Source organism: Anguilla anguilla, chromosome 19, assembly GCF_013347855.1.
Source record: "Anguilla anguilla isolate fAngAng1 chromosome 19, fAngAng1.pri, whole genome shotgun sequence".
NCBI lineage: Eukaryota > Metazoa > Chordata > Actinopteri > Anguilliformes > Anguillidae > Anguilla > Anguilla anguilla.
The window spans coordinates 8,515,232-8,527,364 of NC_049219.1; the positions used below are offsets into that span (position 1 = coordinate 8,515,232).

Sequence of the window (12,133 nt, forward strand, 5' to 3'; positions counted from 1 at the left end):
CAGTAAAATATTCAGTGTTAAATGAGCTGAGTTTCACAAGGACCATATGTGTACTCTGTTAGAGTTGAATCGACACTACATTTTGCTGTGCACCGTACCTTCTCTGAAGAGCAGAGCTGTCTTGCTTATGCCCTACCGCTGTTGCCAGGGTTATGAAGGTGTTATAAAGCGCTTATGTAGGTCCATTCATAGAAAGCGAAAAGAACCCAACCATGACTGTTGATTCCAATGCATGCCGATCCCCACCTCCAAGCATGCAAAAAAAATCATCATAATAATTTCATATTCAAGATGCTTTTTCCAAAGGAGTCTATAATTTTCATTTTATTCTGTGATAATTTCTATATTATAAACCACTGTTAATGATGACAAGCTAGCATCTATAAAATGAACAAGAAGCAGACTGACCTCTTAACAGCAAATTCATAATTTCATCGCTTTACAAATAAACATTCGTCTTTCCTCCGACAGTAAAACAAGATAATCGATGGGGACGCACTCACGCGTACGACGGTACGGTTCGACATAACCATTAACGCGACGGCGATCCATAGCAACGTGCTGTAGGTATTGGCAAAAAAAAAATAAAATAAAAAAATGCAGTACTAACAACGTTCGAGTGCCTTCCCACGAAACCACACCAAGTACCAGCAGGTGCTTCAAAAAATTAAAAATTAAAAAAATAAACGAGGAGAGAACCCGTTGCCGTCACAGTTCGATTTGCTGGCGAGCTTCGAGAGAGCGCCGCAGTCCACGATCGTTGGAGAACACTCTTTTCACAATGGATCCATTTCATGCCACGACAGATTTCATATCGAAAAGGGTATAGAAATAAAACATCTAACCGTGTATTATTGACAATGTAACACTGACCTTGATGAAAAATACTATCACATTAAGATGGCGCTCGAGCGGCTGGTCACCGGTTGGGAATAAAGTACAGTTCATTTGTTTCCGTAATATCGAGAGGCAGAGGGGTGGGGTGGGGTGGGGTTGGGTGGGATGGGGGGGAACGTTCCGGAAGACTTCCGAAACGCTGGGCTCCGAGCCGGGCGTCAGGTCGTGAGGACGTGTTGGGGGGGGGAGGGGATGGGGATGGGGGGCGGTGGACGGGGGGTGGATGGGGTTGCTTGAATACGGGAGGGGTTTCCGTGGTGCGCCTTGGCATAAGTTCTACGACGTGTGCGCGTTCCCGCGCGTGGCCGAGGGGGGGGGGGCGGGGCCTCAGTGGGACTCCCCGTTGACGGACGAGCCCTCCCCCCGGGGGGACGAGGAGCGGGAGGCGGCCCGCTCGGCGGGGGTGTCGGACCCGGAGCCGCTCTGGCTGTGCTGGTCGGCGGGCGGGGCGGCGCCGCCGCCGCCGGGGGCGGGCGCGGCCTTCGCCTTCTCCTTAAAGTCCGTGATGATGACCGTCAGGTCGCCCACCGTCACCTCCAGGTGCTGCGCGCTGCTCCTGTCCACGTTTTTCAACCGCGGCCTGCGGGGAGGAACCGGAGACGGGATCAGCGTTCAGGATCAGCTCAGGATCAGGGATCAGTGTTCACACTTTTTTTGTTTTTGCTCAAAATCCCACCACCTAATTTAGAGCACATTCACATAAAGCTGGACATTGCATGCATCTTGTTCTAGACCAGAGGGGTGGCAACGAGGGCCCTATCCGTTTCTGCTTTTCACACCAACTTCTGCCCTTAATGCCAGGGGGCGGCCCCGCCTACCTCATCTTCTTGTGGCTGTTCTTCTTGACCGTGGGCTCCTTGTCGTTTTTCTCTTTGTCCGTTTTGTCCTTCTTGTCTTTCTTTGGTTGCGTGGGGGAGGCGAACTGCTGGGTCACCTGCTGCGTCACCAGCTGGGAGACGGGCCGCGGCTTCCTGGAGCGGGGGGGAGGAGAAGAGCAGAACCGCCACGCTCAACAAAACGTCCGCCCGCTAGTAAAGCAAAATGGCCGACACGGCGTCTGAGAACAAAACCCTGTGGCGAATAAATTGTAGTGTCTGGATCTTATATATATATATTTTTAAAAATTAAAAACCCGTTCATATAGGCCATGATTCAATCAACATTCGTCTTCATTAGGTCAGGGCCCTGATAATGACGTCATAACGTATCCCGAGTAGGAGCACTGATTACAGACGGAAAATGGCCGAGGGGGGCGTGCCGGAGGGTCGTTCCTCCCGTCCGCCAATCGAGAACGCAGCAGGAAGCGCCCGCCCGCCAGGGTACTCCGTGTGAACGCAGACCGAAAAAACCCCCCCCCCTGCACCCCCTCCGGAAACATTAACGTCGACACGCCCCCGAGATTTTCCACGGAGACGTCCTACGCAGGAAAGGCTTTTCGCACATGCTTAAGATTTGGATCGCAAATATGTTTTTGAGGAACTTGGGATTAAAGCGGCTATTTTTTCTCTTTCTCGCTGTCTCTCACACGATAAGTGCAAAAATTGTGCATACAGTCAATTACAAATCAGCACTAAAAACTTCCACAATCAATTTTTAAGTCTGATCTTACAGACGCTCACCAGTGGCTTTTAAATGAATCACAATGTGGTTAGTGGGGAAAAAAGACAATTCCAAGCCCTTTAACCCATAATTTGGGGCGGAAGTAACATTTTAATTTGTGGTTTAAGGTAGGACATTTTTTTTTTTCTTTTCTTTGTTTTTGTCTTTTGAAAAATGTCTCACCATTCCTGTTTTTTTTTTGTCTCGACTCTATGACATCACCCCAAACATACGGGCAGCGGGAAGCCCTCTGGCTAATGACAGAGTCAGCGCCATTAGTCAGCCCGTTACACGGAAGCGTAGGAGTGTTCCCGCGCGTTCTCCAGACCTGAGTGCGTAGCGTAGCACCCCAGTGAGCGCTGCACAGCTGGGGGTACAGCGTTGTGCTGAGAGTGCTGCAGCTAGTCCTTCTAAACCAGGGACCTCTAACTCAGGTACTGGATGGCCGCCGTGTCCGCTGGATTTTGACTCACTAAGAGGTCAGGATTTTGAATTCATTCATTCACTCAGTCAATTCTTTAGTGCTTAATTTAACCCGCTGATCGGCTGAATAGTCCACACGCCTCGTTTCCGAGGTCTAAACGGCCTGCTGATGGAGAGGAAATCTCCAAAACCCGCAGAGACTGCGGCCCTCCAGGACCGAAGTTCAGGATCCCAGCTCGAAACAAACTCGATAAACTCGCTCCCACCGATCGCTCGACATCAACCATTAAAGGTTTTTTTTGCAGTATTGATACGTGTATTGATAGAGTGACGGATAGTGCGGCTCTCGCTGCCCACCTCTGGATTACGGAATGCGCGTGATGGAACTTACACGATGTTCTTAAACTGTATGATTAGAACTCTCAATTAGTATATGTTATTCGCCTTATGTTAATATAACAGGTTAAAATGACTGACATTTTAAATGCGCCTACTATTCCTGACACTCCTACGTACAAACCTTCCCCCAGTGCGCCAGGCGTCAAAATTAATTAGCTGTAATTGCCTTGAATGGAGGCTGCTTGCGTTTCTTTTTTTTTCTTTTTTCTCAGCAGACATTGTTATGCAGCGCGACTTATCGCTTGCGTTTCACAATTACATATTACCGCAGCTGGGTAATTTACAGGAACAGCCAGGGTTAAGAAGCTCGCTCAAGGGTGTACAAACAGCAGCACGCTTTCAGAGCCAACTGATAATTGCTCTGGGGGGAGAAAAGAAAAAAAAGTCAAACAGGCTTAAACAAACGCACCGTTCAATTGCCGACCGCAGACAAAACTGTAAACCTGGCCCTCAGGGGAGTTTTTATTTTTAATTCCCGGTAATTAATTGATTAATCTGACTGATTGGCCAGAGATCTCACTTCCCCAGGTGTAAACTGGCCCCTTGATCACAGGCGGAGAAGGAAAACCGGCAGTTTGCCTCGATGGCCGGGTCTGGGGATCCGTGTCGTACTCCATGCGAAGGAATAAGGTCTGGGGAGCAAACTGAGGCCGCGTTTTAGGTTCTGAAGAACAGGGAGCGCGCGCATTTACACCCGACTGGGGCTGCGAGAAGGGGACAACCGCTGGACAGATTTTTGGGGTCGATGTCGGCCACGCTACTGTCGAGCGGCGAGAGCTCAGCCGTTTTCCTCTCGAGGCCGGCGCACAGCCATTGGCCAGCAGCGGTGACCTCGCCGAACGCAGGAGATTTTAGGGGCTTCGGGCTTTCGAGCTCGAGTTTGGCCCTCGATGCGAGGGAAGCAAAGCGCCATGGCCGTGTTCCGGCTGATGAAACAACGGGCTGGAACGAACGTGCTCTGATGTGCTACCCAGGGCCGGCCCGTGGCATAAACGGTCTACGCGGTTGTTTAGGGCCACAACCGCTGGGGGGGGGGGGGGCCACATGAGCACGAGGGGGGGGGCACACGATCCAATGTTTATCTAAGGTAAATAACGTTCTTTTCGTAATTATGTTATTCATCCCCATATCGCGGAACTAGCTCGTCAGAATCCAACAGCACCCCCGCTCGGGCAGATTTGCTCAGGGCCACCGAAATCCTAGGGCCGGCCCTGGTGCTACCGTCAACGGTAGAATTGGCAGAACTGTCTGGCGGCTACCGCTAGCTCGCGCAGGGGTGGAGAGCGGGGGGCCTCTTTGGACGAATGGCTTTGCTTCGCCTCCTCGAAGGTCAACCGACCCGCACTTGGATTCAACACGCGTCACAGCGAAGCCGTAAAACAGGAGGCGACCGTGTCCCCAGCCTGTCTCGTTCCTCATCCGAAACCTGTCCAGGTTTCCCCTTCCCTGTTATTCAAACTGTAATTAACAGGACATAGCCCACAGTTAGAATAAAAATGAAGAATTACACATAAGCAGGGCCTAAATGTATTACAGCATAGAGCTAAGCATGTAAAAGCGTCTTAAGACAGCCTTGGGTCGAATGCAAACCTGAGGCAATGTTAAACTTTTCCCACTGATTTCTAATCATTTCGGAATTCCCTGACAATTTTTAACTCGGTTTTAAAAGTTTACTTTCAATTTTGCGCCGACCTTTGAGTGAAGGATGACCTTAATTATCTTTCTGAACTCACTGTAGAAGTGAGTCAATTTCCCTGCTGGAGTAGATACTATATATTTAAGGCATTAAGCATTAGTCTATAAGTTATTAATAAGCTACAAGCTGTGTGAATTGTGGGTTTTATAGTTTTAACAGGTTAAGTGATGGCCGTTCTAAAATATTAATGGATCTGTCGAAAATCAACCAAGTAAACCAGCTGGGTAAGAAAGATTTAGACATGCCTACTGACCCAGCTGGCTTACTTGGTTGATTTTGGACCTTTACGGTGTGAGATCATAAATAGGTGATTAGAATGTTATTAACGGGACATTCGAATGCTTGTATAACTACTGGTAACGGAAAGCAATAGTGTTTTAGAACACTGACTATTCATTTTGAAAAATAAATCCAAAAAAACCTACTCTTCAGAGGTTTAAGGCGACGACAGATTAACCGGGAGCAAACCTAGTCTATGGTAGGTACGGAACGCATCCCAATACCTGCAAGTTCCTTCTTTTAAACAAACCAGCCAGTTTTTAAAATGACATTTTTGACTAGAATATCCTACAGCTGACTTAATAAAAGTAGTCGAAGCTTCCTTTCTTTACACGCTTTCGCTATATTAAAGTTCATTGCGCAGCTACAGAAAGCATCTCGGAAACTGAGGATTAGGCTAGTAGAATTCTGGACGAATGGATAATTTTCTTTTAATTCGTTAAAAAAAAACGGGAAGGAGGTGTCATCGATAAAGAGCAGCTGATAACACGATATTAATGCATGTAAATGGTTGTAACGTAATCAAGACTCCCCAAATATACTTACCGCGTTGATGTTCCCTTTCTGACATCGCACATCATACACTTGAATGCCTCGGCGCTGTTCCTAAATGTACACACGCTACAGTCCCAGTATCGCTCGTCAGAGGAGGGCTTGGATTGCCGCTTCGGCCTTCGAACAAAACACATAGGAAGCACCGCATCACAATCGCGATTACAGAATTCGTGCATACAGCCGGAGCAAATTTAGCTGCTAACATCTGATGGGAACCTCATCTGGATCAAAGGCGATCAGATCAGACGGGGCATTTCATTCGGCACCAATAAAACAGCGAGTCCGCCATGGTTGCTACACTGTAGCGGCTCCCTCAATTCACTCGTATTGCCCTCGCTCAGAATAATCCAGCATATCTTCATAGCGCCTCTGTCTTTCAGATACGAAAAGAGGGAGTGTCTTACCTGGTCGGACTCTTTTTGTCACCCATATTGCTGAAACTCTGTTTAAACTAATATATGAACAGAATTCGATTTTTAAAAAATGACCGATGCGCCCGGATACCACAGCTCCCAGCTGTCGTGGAAACTCCAGTCGGAGGGCGGTCACGTGGTTGCAGTCTGTCCAATCAATCCGAGGCCCGTTTTCTGAAAGGAAAACAGTCGCTTGGAGGCGACAGGCTCGCAAAAACAGACTATTTTATATCTTCCCCTTTACATGTCTCACACCTTAACTCATGTCATACTACGGCGGAAATCGAACCACTTCATTAACAAGCTCGTTTTCTAGTTATTTAAAGGGACGGTCTTCTTACCTGCTTAAGTTAGCCAGTATAACAATGAAGAATACTGTATATAAAATATTATGCTTCTAGTCAGTCAACAAGCAGGCTGGCAGCCAAACAAAATAAGCGTGCTTAGGAAATAACGCGATTATATTATCCGAAACAAACGGATCTTAATAAAAAATGTTTTACTTTGGGGCCCAGTTGTTTATTGGCAACCTAGTGAGATATTGTGATACACATTTGATTCTGATTTTCATTGTAAAAGACAATGTAAATGATTTTACTCCTTCAGTATTAAACGAAAAATTAATCTGACTGCTAAAACGTGCCCAACAGTTTTCCTTGTGTCGTTACATTGACAAAAGGCAACTGAGTTATACTTTATTCACAACATATCACATTGGGTCACTGCATTACTGGATGCACTAAAGTGTGTAAGAACATACATTATGCAATAAGGGAAGTAGAAGTCTGCAGTGCACATATATCATACTAATACCTGTATGACAGTCACCGATCTCTCCATCTGAAGAATGTGCACATCCAAGATAAGATGTATGATCTCTGTTCAATAATACATTTGCCATATGTGTACAATCTGCACCAACACAAACTTCCCTTGTACAACACCTTCCTAAAACATTCCATTATCTCTTATCTGCTGAAAACATAGACAACTTTTATACATACTGTACGTTATAAACACTTCCTGTTCAAAGTTATTTTTTGTGTCAATGACGACGATACAACAAGTGCTGAATTTAACAGTTTTATTACAAAATGTACCCTTGACCAGCACCCACAAAGTACCCATAGTATTTACACAGTGCAAATAAAATAAAAAAATCTAACTTAGTTCCAAAGCCTCTCTCTGGTTCAATTCCCCATTGCTGAGGGGACACAAGATACATACTTAAAATATAAACATGTTCAGGGTTAATTCTATACAAAATGCAGCACGTTTCGGGATTTCCCGCGCGTGCCAACGCAGACCCCCTCAGTCGCTGAGCTCCTCCTCGTCACTGAAGTAGGCGCTCTTCTTGATCCGCGGCTTCCTGGACTCGTCCGACGTGGACGGGCAATCCGCCGCCTCCTCCGCCGCCGCCGTCGCCGCCGCCGCCGCCTTGCGCGCGCGCTCCTCGTCCATCCGAGCTTGCTGCAGGATTAGGAGAGATAACGCGACCCCGCCGTCACCGGGCTACCAAAACCGCTCCCAAAACATGGGAGAAGTGCTGAGGGCCTCACAGGATAAACATAACAAAGTAACAACTTTATTAGTTTACTATTTTAAAAAAATTAATTTGGCACAAAATGTGGGTCTGTACATATTAAGATTAAGATAAGATATACTTTATTGAACCCCGTGGGGTAATTTGTCCTCTGCATTTGACCCATCCTAGTTACTTAGGAGCAGTGGGCAGCTGCCCCTCTCGTGCTGTGCCCGGGGACCGACTCCAGTTCTGAGGCAAGTGTCGTGGTCAAGGGCAACTGCAGGAGCACACCTAACATCCAACCGTCCCACCGTGAGAGATGAATTTGGGAACCATAACGGTTATGTTTTTCATTCAAATGTCATTTTGTGAACCTGAAGGAACATCACGAAATGAACGCAGCGCGTGTCCGCTGTCTAACCTGGAACGCGATGGCTTGACTCAGGCTGTCGAGAGCTGGGTCTTCTCCTTCATCTTCGCTCTCCTCCTCGTTGCTAACGAAACCAGACAAACGGAGCACAAATATCACTTCAACAAATGAACGCGAGAATAAACACGAGTGCATGTTTGCCGCTTGCGAAGCCTGTAAACGTATAAGAACCAAAAACAAAATTGAAAAGCACGCTCAGCTGGCTGCAGCTCTTTCTATGCAGTCAAAGCCCCACCAGTCACATTTCTGGAGCATGCCGCGATAGTACTGGTCATTTGTAGAAACCTTTTTGCGCTTCGAGTGGAATTAAATCTTTCCGTTCCTCTGTAATGGATGCACCGAAGCCGCTACATTGCCACTTTGGGGGACACTTGTCCTCACATGCAAGTTGGCATCACCAGATGAAATGCGCTGATGGTGATGGTGAGAACTCACATGGCCTCGGGTTCTTCCACCTTCTTCTTCTTCTTCTTCTCCTTCTTTTTTGGCGGCTCTCTCTCTCCCAACATATTTTTAGGACACGCGTAGCTTAGATGGCCAGTGTCCTGCAATGTCAGCGAAGGTTTTCGTGAAGGCACAGACAGACACAGCAGACGTTGGGCTAAACCATCGAAAATGAAGCATCCAACGATCTGACTACAGGAAGCGACTTACACCGCATTCATAGCACTTAGATTTGTCCGTGTAGTTGCGCCTTCTGATGAACTCTGTGGCTCTTCCGTTGTCAACGGCGATACTGGCTTTCACAGTTCTTCCAAACAGCTGGAAGCACAGGAAACGAAACAGGTTACGGAGAACCGCGTACGTTCAGAACTCGCTGAACTGGCCCAAAATAAACAGGCTTACTTGTTTGTTGTTGATTGCCCGTGCGCAATTGTGTGCCGATTCCTTGTCCAGAAAAAGTACAAAAGCCACGCCTTTGCTTCTCCGACTCTCCTTGTCCTTCACAATCGTCACCCTGAAGTCAACAGGCGAGAAGCCACAATTAACAGCGAATATCATTGCCACCACTGCATGGAGGGGCTACAGAGGGTCATTATGGCTAAAAGAGGAGACAGGTGGAGAATATTCAGGTGAACCATCTGCATTCTAAAAGGAAGCAGGCCACTAGGAAATGCTGTGACACTCACCACATACTGCACAATTATTGTCGCAATCGTAAATTAATATGTATATATTACAAATTAATGCCTGACACAAAATCGTGTTGTAAGCTCATAAAATTTGTTCAAGTACTTCAATCGATAAACGTACCATTCACACAAAATATGAAAACATCATCAGATGATACTTACTTCACAACTTTTCCATACTTGGTAAATAACTGAAAGACAAGGTAAAACCACGGCAAGTTGATACGTTAAACATTTAGGTATTTCTACAGAATCGAAGCATTTTGGGTGAGTCACTAACAAAGACCAATGCCTAGGATGTTCTCATTGATACATGTTCACGGTGAGTGAACAACCGAATGTTTATTTGGTCCGTTTGTAAGAACACTAATAACATATTCTAAGCATCCTACTGTCGTCTGCATTTACATAGCAATATGATCACACAATTTCTGTTGAACGGGACGTACTTTACCTTGTGCAGATCGCTGTTTGTCAAAGAAAAGGGCAAATTGGATACATAGACTGTACTTCTACTCGGCGCCAACCCTCCACTCATGATAGCAGTCAAGGTTTCGCTGTAAATTTTAAACAATTAAGAGTTTAGCAAAAATGCACCGTTACTTATGAAGCCATTTCACAAAACAATGTATTAAGACCCAGAGATTAGCAACACAATACCTACAGTCAGTAACCACTGATACAACGACGAGAAAATCGTCATCTTTATAACTGTATGCTCTAAGTTAGCTACTGTGACAAGCTAGCTAGCAATAATTGTGCTATTGTGTGTGGCAGTTGTAGTGTTCTTCCAGTTTCCGTACTCAGATTCACCGAACTGCTAATAATCTACACACTGTCATAATATGACATAGCTACGATCAAGTAGTGACAGTGTTATCCGTTTAAAACGTCCACGCTTTTAATGCTGCTCATTAGATAATTTATTGCAAAGTAGATTGCAACTCTAAGGTAAGAGACGTCATAGCCAGCTCAATAACTTATTCCAGCAGTCGAAGTATTTCGGTTAACAGTGCAGAAACTCTTATGACTTTCTGTGCAAAAATAATTAGTAACTGTTAGCTAATCTATTTCAATCTGAAATAGTTTTGGCACCGTGTCTTACCTCCTGGCAACCTAGCTTTGTTATTGACGGATGCTTTTGTCGCGGAAAAATGACGTAATACATTTCCTTCCAATGGAGGAAAAACCTTTCCACTACACCAGAAACGACGTCACTGACACCAGGTGCATTTAAAATTATCTTCGGTGGCTTGAGTTGCAAGGAAATGTGTTTAGAACCATTGAGCAAGATTCACACGAACAATGGCAACATGTGGATTAAAGACATTATGTTACAAAAAGTGAAAATGGCTAGCTTTCCCCAATACAGTTTGAATTGAAAGAAAAATAATGAACGCCCTCATAAAAACCCATGCAGTATTTCTTGGAATACCCAAATGATTCTTCAAAATTTACAAAAACGAATAATGAAGAGCACACCAAATTCACGAATATAGAGACGGAGGGGCACTTTAGCATCTGACTTGAACTTTAAGCAAACAGTCTGGTAGCACTTACAACTGAATATCCTGCTTTGGAACTTATTAATTAATAGCAGAAACATTGGTATTTGATAATGTTGCCCAGAGTAACAGGTCAAGAACATATGAGGCATGCAGATCCGTTGGGTCTTGAAAATATCTTTGAAACTGAATTATGTTATTCCTCTCTTGGCCAGCAGAGAGCACGTCTGCTCCTTTATTTCTGGCCAAAAATGCAGTTGAGGCCCCAGAATAGTTTATAAAAAGAACTGTAGAATTTTGTGGGGCATCTGCATGTTGAAAGGGGTTAGGAGCATGTGTGTGTGTGTGGTAGAAGATTGGGGTTTACGTGTGGTAAGGAATTCAACTTGTTTGTGTGTGTGTGTGTGTACATGGATGTTGGTGGTGTGCATGATTGTGTGAATGTGTGTTGTGCACTTTCACCAATCGCCCTCCTGAAGTCCCCGCCATTCTCAGTGTTCCTACAGCGTGTTTTTGCTGTTTCTCCCCGCGAACGCACGGAGGTTTATTTTTGCCTCGGCGTTCCAAATGTCTCCGCCACCGTCTCCGCCGCCACGGGCCCCTTAAAGGTCGCTCCTCGTTCGGGACCCGGCGCGACGCGGGTTCAGACAGGGGTCGCCCCCCAAAAACCAGGTGCCTTTCATTGATTTATACGTCCTGCAGTCACACGAGTTCACGAGACCGCAAGAGCACACAAGCACAGACACTGAGAAACCCCCCGAGGTCTGACACTCCGGTGCCAAGGCCCTGCCCCCCACACCACTGTGGACTTAATTAGGCCAAGGGGGAGCCATATTAAAATAAACAGCCCCAACGTCTGTGGAGGGGTCAGCTGGCCTTCTAAGCTCCCCTTATAAACCCTGAGGTGGCTGGAGCCCGGCGTTTGTAATGAAGCTCCGCCTCTTCCTGTCAGCTGGCCACGCCCCCCCCCCCCCGCCCCCCCTGAATTAGTGTGTCTGTTTTCACCCCTCTCGTGCTTCCTGGTTCTTTTTTTTTCTTGTTCACACGAAGCGTGTGTCACCCCACGCAGTCTGGTCTAGCGAGGCGGCCGTAGGACTCTGCTGAGAGAAAGCCAGTCTCTTTTTGTCCCCCTTCAAAAACAGAAACCGAATATGAAGTACCTTGTTTTATTATGAATTGTGAGCGTTCGGGGACTTCTGCAGCCCAGTGAAGGCAGGTCTTCCTGTATGCTGGGGGCAGCTGGTGGCTGAGGATGCTGCAGACGACAAGTTTTTATTTT

At 46.4% G+C, this 12,133-nt stretch overlaps 2 protein-coding genes across 3 annotated transcripts; both read right to left on the bottom strand.

Moving 5' to 3' along the window:
* Nucleotides 1–1,110: 1,110 nt before the first annotated feature.
* On the bottom strand, nt 1,111–6,432 carry LOC118219318 (YY1-associated factor 2-like). The gene is made up of 4 exons (XM_035402475.1): nt 6,253–6,432; nt 5,840–5,965; nt 1,716–1,868; nt 1,111–1,477 (listed from the first exon to the last, which is right to left on the bottom strand). Exons 1-4 carry the CDS (start codon nt 6,276–6,278, stop codon nt 1,225–1,227), a joined length of 558 nt encoding a protein of 185 aa, XP_035258366.1. The 5' UTR covers nt 6,279–6,432; the 3' UTR covers nt 1,111–1,224.
* Nucleotides 6,433–7,331: 899 nt separating this feature from the next.
* zcrb1 (zinc finger CCHC-type and RNA binding motif 1) lies at nt 7,332–10,513 on the bottom strand. Of its 2 annotated transcripts, none has more exons than XM_035402467.1 (8): nt 10,455–10,513; nt 9,804–9,906; nt 9,512–9,540; nt 9,063–9,174; nt 8,871–8,978; nt 8,652–8,761; nt 8,208–8,280; nt 7,332–7,731 (listed from the first exon to the last, which is right to left on the bottom strand). In XM_035402467.1, the coding sequence occupies exons 2-8, from the start codon at nt 9,885–9,887 to the stop codon at nt 7,573–7,575; spliced, it is 675 nt and encodes a 224-aa protein (XP_035258358.1). In that variant the 5' UTR covers nt 9,888–9,906; nt 10,455–10,513; the 3' UTR covers nt 7,332–7,572. The 2 variants fall into 2 exon arrangements, with proteins under 2 accessions (XP_035258358.1, XP_035258359.1); XM_035402468.1 differs by lacking the exon at nt 10,455–10,513 and adding an exon at nt 10,014–10,392.
* Between the last annotated feature and the right edge of the window lie 1,620 nt (nt 10,514–12,133).